The sequence below is a fragment of the Sipha flava genome, unplaced genomic scaffold (genome assembly GCF_003268045.1).
Source record: "Sipha flava isolate LNK unplaced genomic scaffold, YSA_version1 530_pilon_pilon, whole genome shotgun sequence".
NCBI lineage: Eukaryota > Metazoa > Arthropoda > Insecta > Hemiptera > Aphididae > Sipha > Sipha flava.
The window spans coordinates 290,671-309,192 of NW_020273512.1; the positions used below are offsets into that span (position 1 = coordinate 290,671).

The following is an 18,522-nucleotide window of genomic DNA, read 5'->3' on the forward strand; positions in this document are numbered from 1 at the left end:
ACTGGTCAGTATGTCGCTGTCCAATAGTGACGTGAAGAAAAATAAACCAAATTAAAAATCAACACATCCGATGCGAATGTAGATAAATATTTAATATGAAGTTTGGCTGTGTACTAATCAATCTGTAATCAATGTACGTATGAGCCGGATCATATTATTTACGGCCGCTTGCATATATACGAGTTGTGTGTGACCACAAAAAAATCAAGATATACAAGAGCACATGACGAAACATCTAATCCGAAAACGCTATTGCATTGTAATGAAATCGTTGTAAGTGCACATCTTCATTCAACCGTATCGTGATGATGTACAAGTCAATTGAAGTTTTTTAATGAAGCAAGGACTGTGATCGGTTTTTTTCCCTATGAACAACTTTTCGTGTTTTGTATCAGCACAAAATTATTATTTTAGCCTATAAACATTTTAATGGTAATTATTAATTACTAATTAACTATCAAAAATGAGTGACTTTTTCGACGGAGTATTGAACACTGATTTTTAGTTCATTGATCTGTTTTTCTATTAGCGCGTATGCAGCAGCAGGTGAATATCTGGATTTGATGACGACTAACGGACTACATGTTTAGTCGTATTTAGTCCTGAGGGCTATTCAGAAGCCGCGGAAGAATCAGGTGGACTTACCATCATCTCAATGTCAGATGAACCGTTGATGCCAACGCGTGTAATTATAAGTCACCATTAGGCCCGTTTCACATGGACGTCTTTGCGCAGTTTTTATTTTTATGATTTAATTGAATTAAAAATTCTTCCATGTTTAAATAGTGAACTAAAACTAACCAACAAGTTATAACTTTATACATATAATGTGTCTAAAATACACGCTTGTTGTCGCCACACCGTCGCGATATCCAGGTATATGCGATAATGAACTATTTTCGTTCTTCTAGAACGTTCTATCGCATATACCTCCACTCCCGCACCAACTCATTTTTATTGCACGGGACACCGGGACGATAGTGCGATATCGTTTTCCGAGTCTGTCGTATACAGTTCACACGGTCGTACGGCCAGGCGCGTAAGACGTGATCGCCTGCCGTCGCATACCGCCGCCTTCGTCGTGCGTGCCCATCGTGTGATCTGTCGTACCGTACACGGCTGTCAAGTGTAGGACGTCGTTTCGCTGCCGTCTCCAGTGCGTGTGCCGCTGACGAAAGTTCGAGTGTGCGCAGTTGAACGTGAGTGCCGCCGTTGTCCGTAGTGTCACGCCGCGGTGTGCGGATTCGCGTGAGTTGGTGCGAAATTGAGAAATACGTCTCGGTTTGTCTTGTCAGTGGTGTCGTGGTGGGCGTAGTAACCTCGTGAGATCCCCCCCCTCCTGGATTTATTGTATAGTTCCGGTCAGTGCTTGAATGCTGTCGTCCGTGCATCGAATGGGGCAACACTGCCGGAGGTGATATTCCAACAGCTGCTGACGTGGACTGGTGATATAACCGATTGTATTCACTATCATATATTTATATTATTATTTGTTTATTATACTGTTCAGTCAATTTTAATATTACGGCGGTGCTGAAGGCCCGTCATTATATATTTGAGTTGAGTGTTATTTTTATTCATTATACGTATTGGTCACCTTTTCCATATACCACATTGTACACTCGGCGTAAGCAGACGAGGGTGAGGTAACACCCCGTGTAAAGAGGTGGTCTGCGTCCGATTTAATTCCCTCTTTTACATAATGATTAATGAATGACAAATTAAAAATGACAACAAATGTAGAGGAATGACGACTATAGTCGGGCGAAGGTGGTTAATTGAAAAAAGACGAGCATAATGTATTTTATATTGTTATATTTCAGGGAATAGTGGCGTGGCGAACTCAAATATTTTCAGAAGCAAATATATTTTTCGATAACTGTCCGCTCGTCTACCTACCGCTTATCAATCTTCGGTTTATCCTACTGAATAATAACCCCATATAAAAATCAAAACAATACTCCTAAAACCTACTGTACCTAATAAGTTATTAGTAATAACTAACAACACTAGAGGCCTCTATGATGAATACCGTATTAAATTATTTATTTTTATTTCGCATATGATAGTCGGCTGACACTGTATTAAATGTATTGCTCGTTTATAACGCGTGTTTGCTGACTTTGTGTTAGTGGTTACTGAACACTAGCTTTCAATTATATCGTTATCGAAATATGTTTTTGTACGTTATTTTCCTGCATCCATAACTATAACGAAATTAAATTATTGTCCATCCACCGACCACGCGTCAGAAAACTGAGAGCCGACCACCTTTCGATTAACCCCTTCATCACCGTACTAGTACACTAATAACATTACTTGACCGATTGGTATAACGTATGACCCAACGATCTTGCTACCATACACGTAACGTGGCACATGAAAAATACCATCATAAAGGTATAAATGGTGTGATGTGCACGTGATGCTATATGACTAAGGAATGCGGGTTTCGAGGTGATGGACAGCAACGAGTATAACCGTCATAATGATTATGGCGTAACGTAAACGTACATTTATTCGAATAATTCAACGTCCATCCTTAAATCCGATTCCCCTATTTAATAACATAACATTTCTGATCAGGGTTAAAAGACATCTATTTTTACCTTTCATAGTTGCGAAAATATTCTAACAAGAAACCCACTACTTCTTATACTAGTTATATTTTTCTAAATATTTAAAGATTGCGATCAAAATATTTTTTCAATCTCAGGTAGGTTATTGAATGTCCTCCTCATCACTATTCACAAGTACTCAGGCATCTCTAACTAGATTCGCTGGAAGATCGAAGGCGTGCTGCTAACCTTAAATTTCTTAATAAATTATTAAATGGACAGATTGACTCATCTACTCTCTCTAATTCATTTTAAATGTTCCTCCTCGCTTCACTCGTCAACACACCATTTTTATTTTACCAACCTCCTCAAATAATTATGGTCTAAATAAACCACTTCGTCGTTGTATGATTATTACCAATTCGACCCCTCCTTTTCATTATCTTAAAAACCTATTTTTGGCATTGGTCTAATTCGTTTTTTTGTCCTGTATTACGAATTCATTGTGTAGTATATTCATTTCTAACATACCTGGAGTACATCACATTGTTTATATATTGTTTTAATTGTATTGTAATAAGTAAACCTCATAACACGATGAACAATATAAAAGCAAGCTGTATCTGCATTGTGATCGGCCACCTACAAGTAAAAAAGCTGATATACACGACAAAGAAATGCTCATTGTGTAGGAAGAAAGGTCTCTTTGGAATCAGGAAAATGGTTAAATGTTTGGGTAAGTCAAACATGTATGACTATGGATATGATATTGATATAAAAAACAAACATTTCTAAAAAATACAATTTGTTGATCAAAATCATTCTCACTCTATTTTTTGACGTACTCGTGGTATTCAGAAAAATACCATGCTCTAACCATAAATTGAAATTTTCATGTATGACAGCGTGCAAGTGCGTAATGCATAAAAAATGTTTTACGGTGGCCAAAATTCGGTTTGTGCGATCATCATCCGGTGATAAAAAGGTTGACAAACGATTCAGTAAAGATATCACTGCCTTGACCTCTTTTAACCACGTCCGCCAAACGGTCATCGTTGAAGACTGAATTATCGTGGCTGTGGAACGATGCAACTTCGGCAATATTTAAGATGAAAGTTGAATTGGAGCTTCGGGATAAGTATTACATTGAGTATTACAAGCTAGATATCAAAAAGGAGCTGTGGAATGACGTTTTGATGGATTTGATGCCGAAAGAAGAAATAAAAGGTCGAAGACGTGGTGGTGGCGACGTTTTTAATGTCGGAAATTGAAACAAGCTTACGCACCAAAGCTTATATTAATTCTTTTACTAAATTAATTAAGAGTCGGATTATGTAAAAATATATTTAAACATGTATATAGAAATATTATCACATATAATAGTATACATATAGTTTAAAAAAATTAAGGAAGCCAATGGCAAGCAATGTTCCAATGGACCACCGATCTAAGAATTAAAGACACCAGTAATATCGATTACTTAAAATATTTACCTGTTTGGTTCAATCAATATAACTAAAATAATTTGATTAAACTTAAAAATGTTTGTATTCTTATTTGTACCGGTAATATCACTAAAAACCTACTGTTAAAAGTTTTTTTTTAATTTACGGCAAAAACTAGTTTGAATGTCTATCAACTAAGAAGGTACATAATCGTTAATTTTATTTGTATAAGTTCTCAGTATACAAGGTATTTTTGAACATTTAATTATTATAAAATAATTTTTAAACTTGTGGGTAATACTAACTTTTAACACGTATTTTTTATTTTTAAACCTAAATTATTTATTTTGCTAAGGTTGGTTTATTATCATACTATGTAAACAGTGGCGTATTTAGAAACTTTTTAGAGTGGGGGGTGTCATGCCTAATATTGAAATAATTTTATAAATTAATATAAAATGTTCTTTATCAACTAATTGTTAGGTATTTTATTAACTTATTGAAATCAAACTATTGACAAACTACTATAACAAAATTACAAATTATATTATAAATTCTAGTTTTAGTTTTTATTTGTCAAATCATCAATAACTTTATCGGTTTGAAAGTCTAAATCTTGATGAATCGATAGTATGGCAAGGACATCAACATATCGACCGATAATTTCCTCACATCAGATTATTTATATACCATGTGTTTGTGAGTGCCGTGCGGTCGATTGCTATTATTATTATCCGATTACAATTTAATTATTAGCGATAGTAATATTTTTATATATATATATATATTTCATTGTACTTAAATACTATATTAAATAAACAAACTAAAATTATTATATTACTGCTATGTTTAAAATTTGTCGGTTTCAAATATTATTATTTTTTTTATTTTTTTTTGGGGTGGAAACCCCCAGCCCCCCCCCCCCCCCCTAAACCATAAATACACCACTGTCTATAAGATCATCATTATTCATTCATATTATACTTTTTTTATATTGTCATAGCTTTATAAGCCTCCACTCAAGTATTACTGAAATTTATGGCGTTCGTTCCAAACATTTTATCTGTTAAGTTTTCCAAAGCAATATACATCAGATAATTATTTAATTTATTTTATATTTGAAAAATTATTCATTAGCATATATTGTTTGTTTAAATGGTGCTTAAAAAAATATTTCTTTGTCGTTTAATGTGTATAATAGAATTTTTTTTATTAATTAACTTTAATAAACATGTCTAATATTGATAGATCTAAATTCACTCTTTATATTTCTTATATTTTTATTGCTTCGAATACTATTATAATTATTATTGTAAAAACACTTTTTCACAGTTGGATACTTGGCATAGAGCTATTGAGAAAATGTAGTTTGATTTTCATAGGTTTTGAATTTCCATAGTCGGTATTATATAAATCTATAAAAAAAAATGGGCCATTATAATAAATAAAGTTATTATTATTATATTTTTAATTTTATCTTATAATAATATTCACATCGTACTTTGTAATATTATTATAGTTCAACATATGTATTTAAATTAAATAATAAGTAAATACTACAGTTTTACTTCTAATGTAAAGCTTCAAATACAGTGTACGATTGATTTCAACTACGAATCATAAATTGTTAATTGTTAAATTGTGACTTTTGTAAATACTTATCAATGTTTTATTGTTTTAAAAATTATACTAGATTCTATTGCTTACTAATTTTGGTTAACTTTTTTTGTTTTTATTAAAAATTGACGTTTCCATAAGTTCCAATGTAACTATTATCAGCATTTGCTATTCCATAATTTTTCGTACTGAAATAATAATACAAATTATTTTTTTAGTTTTTACTATTTAATAATATCAGGTAATGTAAGAAAAATTAAACTTTCATCTAGGTAGAATTTTTTCTTTTGGAAATTTTACAACTTCATTTAAAAAAATAGAAATACAAAGAAAGAGTATACATAAATAAATAAATATTTATTTTTGTATATAATATTTATCACATTATAAAAATCATAACTATTAAAATTTTTGGAGGAAAGAAATATTATTGCGAAATCCTTTCAACTGTTGAATAAATATATTACCATGGGCTATCATTTCTGAAAGTGGTTCAACGAAATTGTTTTATAATGTAAAAAATGTATATAATTGTAATTGATTTATTGTACATTAAACATAATTCAAAGTGTTCTCGAAAAAATATGATCACTTTCTTTTGAAAAATTTTAATTTAATTTTGTTTATTTGTATATTCAATTAAATTAAACAAAATTATATTAGACAGATATTAAATGTATTTTATTCCAAAGTCATAGTGCTTATTAACGCGTTTCTTTGTTTTAAAGTAACGTTTTTAGATGATAAAGTAAATTTGTAATAACTACCTATACATTTAAATAATGTTTTAAAATCGTTTTACAATAATGTAAAATTTTTTTACTAATAACTATTAATATGTAGCAAAGGTGAATATAAGAATAGACTTTTGAAATATTCAAAAATAAGATACAATTAATGAAAATAAAAGTCAGTATTCATTAGGAATGGGTAAAATTGTTTGAACATCGATATTCGATGTATCGATACATCGATTCTTAAAATATCGATGTGTTCAATGTATAGGTGAAAACTATTGAAGTTTAAAAACATTGAAAAAAAATTTTTTCCATCTAGAGCTGCCATCTGTTGCACACCTTATTATAAGTACAGTGTACTATTTTCCCGATTCAATAATAAATTTAAGAGTTAAAATGTTATTTTTTAACTTATATTTTTTGAATATATATTAAATAATTACAATCAGGGCTCGTAAGTTCATATATTTACATGTCTTCATTGCTTCATCGGAAAATATGCTAATTAAAATAAAAATCCGTTTCGTTATAATGATAATAAAAATCTAAAGTTGAATAGAGCATGTTTTTGAATGTTTTGTGTGTATTGGCATATTTGGCATATAGTTGATATTTTTGAGTTATTAGCGCATATTATTTTATATAAATTCAGCAAATCGTTTTTCGTGGATGCCAAAAAAAAAAATTAAACCAATAAATTATTGAATTCATTCTTATTTACTTTTCCGATTTTAAAAAATTTTATTATTTTATCAATATTTTTATTTTTTTATGACATTACGTTTTATAAGATAAAAGCGAAAACCACGGAAACAATGTTATTGCGCATCACTACCACTCTCCTCCTATTGACGTGTCAACTGCAATCTATCTATTTTCGTCATAACATATGTTGTTTAATTATAATTTTAATAGAATGTAACCGAAGAAGAAATATAACTATTAAAAATATGAATGGATAATTCTTATTATTTTAAAAAATGCTTATACATTTCTTTTCGTACATAGTTAAGGATTTTTAATGCATTTTTTAGTGCATGAACTTACGAGTACAGATTATAACTGTATAATGTTTACTGTATAACGATCAGTGTTGGGAATAGATAATGCAAAATTTATCTAGATAAAGATGAAGATAATATGTCCACATTCATCTAGATAAAGATAATAGATAAAAAAAGTTAAAATATCTAGATAAAGATAAAAGATAATTTCATTTTTATCTATATAAAAAAAAAGATATTTTCAAAAAATTTTATTTCTTGGTCAATATTTCATATTTGTAATAATATCTATGAAAACTCAATTATAATCATTATTATCAATAAGTATCTAGTTGTTTAATGTTTATTGTAGTAATATAGTGTATCATTAAGCAGTAATTATATACAATGTATAATATTTAATGATAGTTAATTACTAAAATGTTACACAAAAAAAAAAAATAAAAATTGCTTTGTACGTATCAGGAAGAATACAAAATAAAATATAAAAAATTATTTTAAGTAAACAATATTGTTTTCCATATAATCTTAATTTGATGATTTTCATTATTCTATAAGTAGTTACAACTTTACGGGTTCCAAGAGTGAAGTATTAACTATTCAGCGTATGATTTACATGTATTTACTAAAATCAAATACTTACTATATTTGGAACTTCCGTGGAAAAATAAGAAATTAAGTTTGAAAATATCAAAAATATTTTTCACGACATGAAAATACAAACAAAATGTTATACCAAGAAATAATAATTGATTATTAATAATACACGAATTATGATTATAAATACAAAATCTATATATATAAAAGAAAGTCGGGTTAGTTACAGAATTTATAATTCAAGAACGGCTGGACCGATTTTCATGATCTCTGATTTGTTGGATTCGTCTCCGTACAAGAGTAAAAATAACCCTAATCTTTGCAAGAATACAGACAATTATCTAGATAAGATAAAAGATGACAAAAAATCTACCTAGATAATTTATCTAGATAAGTCCCAACACTGATAACGATTGTTATAAACTGTATACTAAAATAATATAAACAAAAAAAATCGAACATTTTGAACATAAACATCGATGTTGAATCGATTAATCGAAATCAAATCATCGATACATAGAGCTAAAACATTTATGTTTTTTGACCACCCCTAGTTTACATAGACATTAAATGAAAAAAAAAAAATAACGTGAGGTTGAGGGAAAATATTTTGAAAACATATTCTGAATTCAATAATAACGCGTGCCTACGAGTAAATTTGTTCAAAATTAATCAAATTAAGTAATAAAAAAAAATTGGTTTGTATTATTGGAATAAAATGTTATTGTAACAAAAAAGGGAATAATCGATATATTGAATTATATAAACGTGGTCTACGTGGTTAATTACTATTTGATGTTATAGCATTAATAATGAACAAAACTTAAAGAGTTTTTACTTTTTTTGATAATTATTTCCATTGAAATATCTAAACAATCTGAAATTCTTAAATAGCCAACCCAGCCAACCCCATCCACTGGACACATCAGATTCTTCATATTCTGGTGATAAAGTTGATACCATTAAATTTCCCATTGTTTTATTGAATCCTGCTATTTTTTTTTGTACTGATAATTTTTCCTTTTCTGATAATTTTTTCCATCCTTTCAATCCGGTATAAATACCAGTAGACGTTTCTGTTTAAATAAAAATAAAATACACATAATGATAAACGTTAACGTAAGAATAATAACATACTATATTTGAAATAATCATTATAATTGTGAATTTACAATCAGAATCTATGTGATTGTCGATATTAAATTCTAAAAAGCTGAGTACAAAATTCTGTGTTTGTGTTTGATAATTTATTCTGAGTTATTTAAAAAATAAAAAATAATTTTATTATCAGTTAATTTTTGAGAGCCAACGTAAAGGGCTCACCAAAAATGAATATTTTTTATATTATTTTTTTAATATAAATACTATTATTAGTATTATTATTGTCGTTTTATATATTTTAAGAATATTAGAATATTTACTTAAAATTCGATCACCACCATAGAAAATTTCATATTCTCCATTATTCACGAAGGTCCTTCCGTTAGTTGTAAAGGTGTTTGAATTCACGGGCAGATTACTATTACCAAATAAGTAATTGTTCCCGAAAATATTCCCTAAAAAGTTAAAGACATAGCAAATAATAAACGTTAACCGTGAATTATTAAAAAAAAAATTTCTAAATTTTACTTAATGCATTTACCTTAAGTTTTATTTTACTAAAAGATTTATTACAATCAAATATTTATTTAAAGTTCTTAACCGGATCAAAAGGGAACTCATTTATCACGAATTTTTGCAACTCAATTAATATTATACGATGAATAAAGTATATATATAATCATATTTTTGTTAAAAGATTTTAAGAAAGCTGGTTTAAAATATAAATATAAAATTATAGCTTATCAAATATGTAAATTAAACGTTACAAATAAAAAAAAAATAACAATGCACTTGTATTTATTTAAAAAATTTTCAAGCATAAAACTGGGTTAACACTCAAAATGAAAGAACACTTACATGGTCAAGAAAAATAATTATAACTGTTGGTTTCTTGTAAATGAAATTGTGAAAAATATAAATTAACTAGGACTCATCATTGTCACAAATTTATTTGTAATTTATACAAAATTACTGTAATTGCCTTATAATCAATTTTTCTAGCTACAAGACATCAAAGTTGATTATTTATCTAAAGTAATATTTTTTGTTAAAATTGATAATTTATTATTATAATAATAATAGTTATAATTTATAGTTAGTAATATACTATTATAAATTATTTTTATTATTTCCAATTGCTATTTCAAATTATACTTTTAGTTATATACTTATATACGAACTTTATGTATTCTACTTCCAATTATTAATCAATATAATTCCAGATAAATTACTGATCAAGTCGAAAAATGAATTATTTGAAATATAACCCCGGCAATGTTTTGATGTACGAATAACTGGTACTACATAAAGATAAACATTGTTATAACAATTCATAATTCATTCATAATTAAAAATGATTCATTAGCGGTCTCCCATATTTAATAAAAACTTTGTAATTATTGTTATCAGTGTACACATTATGACATTATTATTATTATTATTTTCATTTTAATTCTTACGATTTAATATAGGTATTCCAATAAATTCTTTAATTTGATAAAAATACATGCTGTAAATTCTACTACTAATAAGTACACTTATATTTTACCAAAACTAAAAATTTCTAACATCTTTATTTCAATTTGGTTATTATAATTTAATATTAACTGTAGTAAATAAGTTATTTATTAATAAACGCTATTTCATTTCCCAACTTATTATTCGTATTTACGTATTTGAGTAAATAAATGATTTAACGCTTATAACTTATGTTTATTATTGTTTTGATGTATTGTTTATTAGATTAAAAATTTATGAGTGCTGATTAAATTAGCGGTTTTCAATGGGTAAAACACGATTATGTACGTTCGTTATCGGCAATACCTTTTTAAGCTACATGATTCCGTACGATTTTACTTGATTTTAGCTGATTCTACACGATTGCGTATGAAGTTTTAAACGTTGGTGCCAATTTTCATATCGGTATTGGTGTATATCATATGCCTATACGAACTTTTAAAACTTAATAAATACTTTGTATTTTATTGCTTATATTACCTATGTTTATTGTTAATTATATTAATAATATATCAGATATAACGAAATTTCATTATTTCTATTACATTATACGGTATTTTCCGAGTTTCAGTATAAGCAGTAAATTATATATGTCAAGGAACTCAAATTTAAGCATTTTCAAATAATATACTAACAATAATTTCATTCACATAAAAAACTGTCGATTTTATTTAATTACTTTTCTTTTATTTTGTTATCTTTATTTTATTTATTATTTTATTATTAATTTTTTTTATGAACTATTATAGAACTGTTATATTTATTGTTTCTGTCTATATTTATTAGAACTGTTCGTATATGTTTATTGTTTATGTTTATATTTATTGTTTATGTTTTTTATTATTTATTTTTTTTTGTTGATCTCTAATATTTTTACTATTATTAGTGAAATTAGTAAATTTGACAAAGGGTTGCATACAATTTCATACGCAATCCTGTTTATTTATTTTTCTTACCCACCTTTTTGTTTCTCATCTAAAAACGTACGCAATCGTGTTACCAAAAAGGACAAACGTACACAATCTTATTCTACCATTTTCAATATATATAAAAATGATAGTATCAATGTAAATAAAATTGATAGTTTTACTATTTCGAACAAAAAAATCCTAGTATTTTTTTAAAATTAAATATCAATTATTATTATTATTATTATTTATAAACTCAATGTGAATTTAATTATTTTTAAATTTTATTATTTTATTGTATTTGTACGATAGATATTTAGTTTAAGCTGATAAAATTTAAAAAACTATTGGGGGACTATTATAATATTTTTGTTGGTTTGAATTCAGCCTAAGTAAAAAAGTTCGTCTCACCCTTCATGGAATTGACCTGAAGACGTTCCCCGGTACATGTGCATGTTACGTATAATATAATATATCCGGAAAATATATGAATATTAATATATATTCGAATTATGGATATCCAAATTAATTTTATCCGGATTTTTAAATATCCGAGCATTCGGATAGTTCAAATAGTTCCAATATTAATATTTATAGATGTATTTACTACAAATATTTAACCAATTACCGTTAGTGTTGGAGTTCTCAAAAGATACAGATGATGATTTTCTAACGCTGAAAATAACAACATACGATATTAGATAATAATTTGCATAAAATAAATAATATAAGACTTAATTCTTCATTAGAAAATTCCATTATTGCTGTTGACGCACATTTTATCTTTTATATCTAAATATATCATATCTATATACGCTTGTAGATTATTGCGGACTGCTCGGTCAGTGCCACGATGATAGTCGGTAGTGTATGTGCTCCACCTGCTTCGAAGCAATAGGCCATATCAATGTGATCTTTATTACGAATAAAGCGAGTATATAATATAAAAAAAAAATTGAGTTTTTCATACAGTCCATATTCTCAATGTCAACAATTACACTTTACCCGATAGAGCAACTCACTTGACCCGCCACCTGAAGTATTTAATTTCTTTTTTGTATCTAAGACAATATTTATACATTTTGTCAACGATCTAACTGTCTACAAATGGATAATCTGTACGTTTAATAAATTTAACAATTGAGCCGAATACAATAATAATCCAATACAACCATTTAGTCCGCATTCCGGATTTTCAAATTTGTTATTAATTAAATAATTTTTTTTTTCTTTATTACTGTAGTATAATAAACATATACAACTTCCACAGCTGGAATTACTGAAAAAGCAATAAAAAAAGCAAAAAAAAAAAACATTTACACAAAAAAAAGTCAAAAAAAGCAAAAATAAATTGGTTTATTTGGGAACAGAAAGACGTGAAACGAATTTATATTTAAAAATTAGAGTTCTATCTCATATATAAAAAAAAGAAGCATTTCCTTTAAAATCTGAGCCCTATTTATGTCCTGTATTGATGCTATGTGCACTTAATGTGACTTCATAAAAATTCGTTGCCATTTATTTTCGACTTAGAACTTATATCTTACTTAAATGAAATATTTCAATTTATTTTCTCTGTACTAAAATTACATTTAAAGATCTTTACAAATCAAAACCTATCTACAAATTTTCAAACTGTCAAGATTATGGATACTTAAAGGCGTATTATGGCTATTCGCCAGTCTACGTACGCTGCGTTACTTATCACTCATCTGCCTACTCTACATTTTGGGATGAACCTCTACGATATATACTCTGTTAAAAAACTATCCAATGGATTACAAATATTGTATATATATATAATGTTCTACAACGCCGTAAGAAACACAACTCATATAACACTTAGTTTATATATATATATATATTTTTTTTTCTATAAAACAATTCTTATCTTTAGTTTAATGATGTAAAATATTACCACTCATTAAGTTGCTCCCTCACGTACCATACACCAGCTCTATCAAAAACTTATACAAGGATAATATCCGGCCAATCTACTCAGCATACTTCACTATCATAAGAACACAATTCTTCACCACCTACTGAACCAAATTTAAATTTTCTTATGTCAAGCTTCGTAAATAATTTCAAAATTTTAACATATTTTTTAACTTTACTATTCACGAAAATAATAACCAGTTTATTAGAAAAATCTAAATTAATAACTCAGACACAAATAATTCACTCTTGATTTTGCAGTTGAATGCAAATTGTCTCAACAATTATTGAAAGAACATTAAAGAACTCCAAACGATTTTATTATTTTACTACTATTCATTATTATAATTTTAATATTATTTTATGATAAATTGATATTGTGTTTATAACCGAAAGTACTAGGGGGAATTTCATAACTAATTAAATAGTCCTTATTTTTTAAAATTCTCCTAATTATAATTATGATCTTATCCAATCTTACTCCAATATGTTTAAATCGAATACCATACCCATTATGATTAGAGTGTTTTACTTCTCTCTTCATTATAATACAACTAAACCAATACATTACGATTATTTTAGAACAATCAAAAATAATTTTACATTGGTGGTGATTTCAACGCCAAGCTTTAGAGTTGAGTTTGTAGTGATTAACCTTTATAGAATTTTAATATACAACCTTAGAAACGAAGATTATATTTTTTAGAATATGGTGTAGAGATCTGCTTAGAATATTTTTTTTAATTTTTTTATTATCTTTCTCTTCTTTCTCTATCAAATCGTAGACTAAATGTTTTTTATTTTAATTTATACTCAAGTTAAGTGTTACTAAATAGTTACTTCTTAATTCCAAAATTATCCTGTTATATATTTATTTATATTACATATATAATATATATATATACAAACTGTACTCTATATATAAATTCGAACAATTTTATATTACTTAGTATCTAAACAAAAAAGTCTTACTTTTTCTTGTCCTGTAGATTATTATTGTTTCTCTGGTTATTTCCAGGGTTAAGAATATTATCCTTTAGTTTTCCTGATTTTTTTGGACTAACAATTTGATTCGATTCATTAGATCCGTTAGATGCCTTATATTCTGATGATTCAGGTGATTGTGATAGTTCAAATGATTTTGATGATTCAGGGGACTCTGATGATTCAAGTGATTCCATGGAATTTTTCATTTCTTTATCGAATCCTGCTATTTTTTTCTGGACTGATAATTTTTCCTTTTCTGATAATTTTTTCCATCCTTTCAATCTAGTATAAATACCAGTAGGCGTTTCTGTTTAAATAAAAATAAAATATACATAATGATAAACGTTAACGTTAGAATAATTACAGACTATATTTGAAGTGATCATCATAATTGTGAATTTACCATCAAAATCTACCTAATGGTCGAAATTAAATTCTAAAAAGGCTGAGTACAAAAGCCAACCTGAAGGGCTTACCAAAAATGAATATTTTCTATTATTTTTTTTTTTTTTAATATAAATACTATTATTATTATTTTTGGCATTTTATACTTATTAAAAACATGAAAATATTTACTTAAGGTTTTATCACCACCATGGAAAATTTCATATTCTCCATTATTCACGAAGGTCCTTCCGTTAGTTGTAAAGGTGTTTGAATTCACGGGCAGATTACTATTACCAAATATGTTATAGTTCCCGAGAACACTCCCTAAAAAGTTAAAAACATGGTAAATAATAAACCTCAATAGTGAATTATTGTTAAAAAAAATATGAATGTAAAATTTAATTAAACTCTATTTTTAAATTAATTATCTTAAGTTTTATTTCGTTATGAATCTTATTCCAATACATTTTTTATTTAAAGTTCTCGACCGGACCAAAAAGGAAATGATTTATAACGAAGTTTTGCAATAAATTAATATTAGACGATGAATATAGTATTTGTGTGATTATATTTTTGTAAAAAGATTCAAGAAAACTGGTATAATATATATATATATAAAATGTGCAAATTTAACGTTACACCTTAAAAAAAAAAAAAAATAGGTAAGTACACTTATATTCATGTGACCATTTTTCAAGTATAAAACTGGGTTGACATTCAAAATTAACGAATACTTACATTATTAAAAGTTTTAAAACAAAAATAATTATAACTGCTCGTCTCTTATTAAATTTTATTGTTAGTGAAAAATATAAATTAATTAAAAATCACATTATCATTATCTCATAAGCTACTTGTAGTTTTTAGAAAATTACCATAGTTGCCTTATAATCAATTTTTTAACTACAAAATATTAAACTGGATTATTTATCTAAAGTAATATTGGTTTTTTAAAATTGAACATTATTTCTAATTACTAATTCAAATTATACTTTTGATTATATTCTATATATGTATTCAATTTATATTCTAATTCTAATTATTAATCAATATAAATTAACTAATTAATAAACAACTGTCATTAATGTGAAAAAAGGAATTTATGATCAGGTTAAATTTAAAAAATTAAAAACTGACAATCACCTATGACTATTTAGCTTTATGTATTATTGTTTACTGTACTATTATACGTACTTTTCTTCACAACAAAAACGGTTAAGTTAGTTAAAAATGTTAGTTCAATATTTGTGACGGTAGAATTTAATATCGTCGTACGTGATTTAGATAAAAATATAAGGCACAGTTAATAATAATAATAATAATAATAATAATAATTTACAGTTGTACTTAATCTATTTTATGCATTTTATTATATTACCTTTATTTTTACCAGTGTTTGATTTTTTATTCAATTTGGAATTTTCATTTTCATCCTTAATCGGAGACCTGAAATATGATTTTTCTTTAATTTAAATATTAAAAAATAAATGTTTTTAAAGTCACCGTACGAGGACACTGATAATGCAATGCATATGACAAAAAAAAATTTAACGAATTTCATTTCAATTGTGAAGAAAATTCCAAAAACTTATATAATTTCTGTTATTCAAATTTAAAAATTAGGCAAGAATACTACTGACGGATAAGTGAAAACAAATTTCTGTTTATATACGAATCGTTATGTATAATTACTTAGAATTTCACGTGTTAATTGAATTGGTAACAGCTATTGATTTATATGCAAAATAATGAATCAACAGTATTATAATGAACAAAATATTGTCAGCAAGTCAGTTGAAGTCCCGAATATCATCTAATTAGAATATATTTTAACGTGTCGCAGGTGTTTAATATAATAGAATTTTAGGTTCTGAGTGAAACGAGTTATGTGTTAGTTTTACCATGATATATGTGTTTTTATTTTTACCATGTTATGTGTGTTTTTGTTTTTATGTCTGTGAACACGGTTTTAACCAGAAGTTTTTTTGAATAATTGAGGAAAATAGAGAAAAAATTTCAGAAAATTTTAATTTCAATAGAGAAACATTCATCGTCAACCATCAATTATTTTGTCAAGCACTATTTCTTTATTGTACGTATATATGTGTACACGATTTTTTACAGAAAGATTATTCAGATCATCACAATTCTAAATAATTTTTGATAGGAATTTTAGTTTAGTTTGTAACGTAACAAAACGGTACCCTTTGCCTTTTGTATTTTATTTACATCATTAAATTTAATTATTTAAAGCGTTATTATGGGTCTAGTTCGTTTCGCCGCGATAATTTTGCCGTCAGACTATCCGCTGAAATCGTTTCGCCACCATTCTATTTTTGTTTTCATAAAAAGTCAAAAAAATAATTTTGGTTAGCCACGGATTTTCGAATTTCGGTACATTGTTTCTCACACATTGTTCTTACTCGTGTGAAAAAATCTCAAATATTTGCAATGACAATTTTTAAAAATATGCGTTTGAATTTTAAATGTTGATAAAAATCACAAAATATGCCTATTTATGGTAGTTAAAAGTTGTAATGAGATAGCGCCACTCGTTGAATGTTGCATATATCACGCGCCTGTGCGTGCGCAAGGCATCGGTTTGTCGGCCGCTCGGCACTGTGAAATTGACAGTAGAGCGCGCTGAATTATTACTCGTACTGGGAATGAATGGTGGCCGTTAACCTACGACATTGTTAGTCACTGGACAGAATATGTGTGAAGTGAGCAAACCTTTCTGACATTCAAGATAGAATTATACACATGTAGGTCTGAAACCATAGAATGAAGTTAAAGGAAGAGAACGAGAAAATAGGATACGAATGATTCAAGCGTTGATACTAAGCTATTACTCGCAACGGGAAGAAATAGGGCTGGTACGCTACGATTGTGGCATATTCCGACCGCTGAGCTGAAGAGGCCATGATGAGTATGATTTTCACACCGGAACACAGCTTTCGTTTTGAAACCATTAAGCTTGTGGTCATTACTGTGCATGAGGTCTGCCACAGCATCACTAAACTATGGAGACCGTTTACACCGCTATCGTCATCTATTAACTGTACTATCAATATCCTGTTAACACCCAACAGCAGTGTGACGTGGTTCCCGCTGTGGTGCAGGTACATTAAGCACACCACTAATGCGGAGCCGCGCCCGCTCTTTACCCAATTTCAACCCGGGCAACGACAACACCGTTTCCGATACTATCCACCAACCCGAAAAACCGGACAGAGGTAGGAAAAGTTATGGGAACCGGTGGCAACGTACCGACCGGTTACCTCAAGTCTCTAACTTTTCGCTCGTGACCGTCGTGGAAGCCAGACCGTCGTCGTCGTCTTTTTCACCACCGTCACCGAAGCACACCCGCAACAGGTTTTCACCTTATTTTTTTTGTAAATTGTGAAATACACTTTTTCAAACATATTTTTGGTTTTTTTTTTTTTTTTATGATTGACAAATCCCTAATAAACAACTGAATCTTGACCGGCCACCTCATCGAGAAACCATCCCAAACAAGCTGAGACCGTGTCAAGTGTAGTCACAGTGAGTCTTATAAATATTACTACCTACTACTTGTATATGGAATACGATTTATCCGCCTACACTAACAATGGTTAGTAACTATATATGTATATATGTATTATATTTATATATATGTATTTAAGTATGCCGTTTCCAGTATTATATGTGATATTTGTTACTTAAAAGATATTATTATTATT

At 27.9% G+C, this 18,522-nt stretch overlaps 1 protein-coding gene across 1 annotated transcript; it reads right to left on the reverse strand.

The window, feature by feature from the left end:
* Nucleotides 1-5,187: 5,187 nt before the first annotated feature.
* On the reverse strand, nt 5,188-16,211 carry LOC112690957 (putative uncharacterized protein DDB_G0286901). The gene is made up of 8 exons (XM_025565067.1): nt 16,176-16,211; nt 14,987-15,121; nt 14,396-14,717; nt 12,114-12,160; nt 9,380-9,514; nt 8,797-9,034; nt 5,711-5,808; nt 5,188-5,418 (listed from the first exon to the last, which is right to left on the reverse strand). Exons 3-7 carry the CDS (start codon nt 14,614-14,616, stop codon nt 5,739-5,741), a joined length of 711 nt encoding a protein of 236 aa, XP_025420852.1. The 5' UTR covers nt 14,617-14,717; nt 14,987-15,121; nt 16,176-16,211; the 3' UTR covers nt 5,188-5,418; nt 5,711-5,738.
* Nucleotides 16,212-18,522: the final 2,311 nt, after the last annotated feature.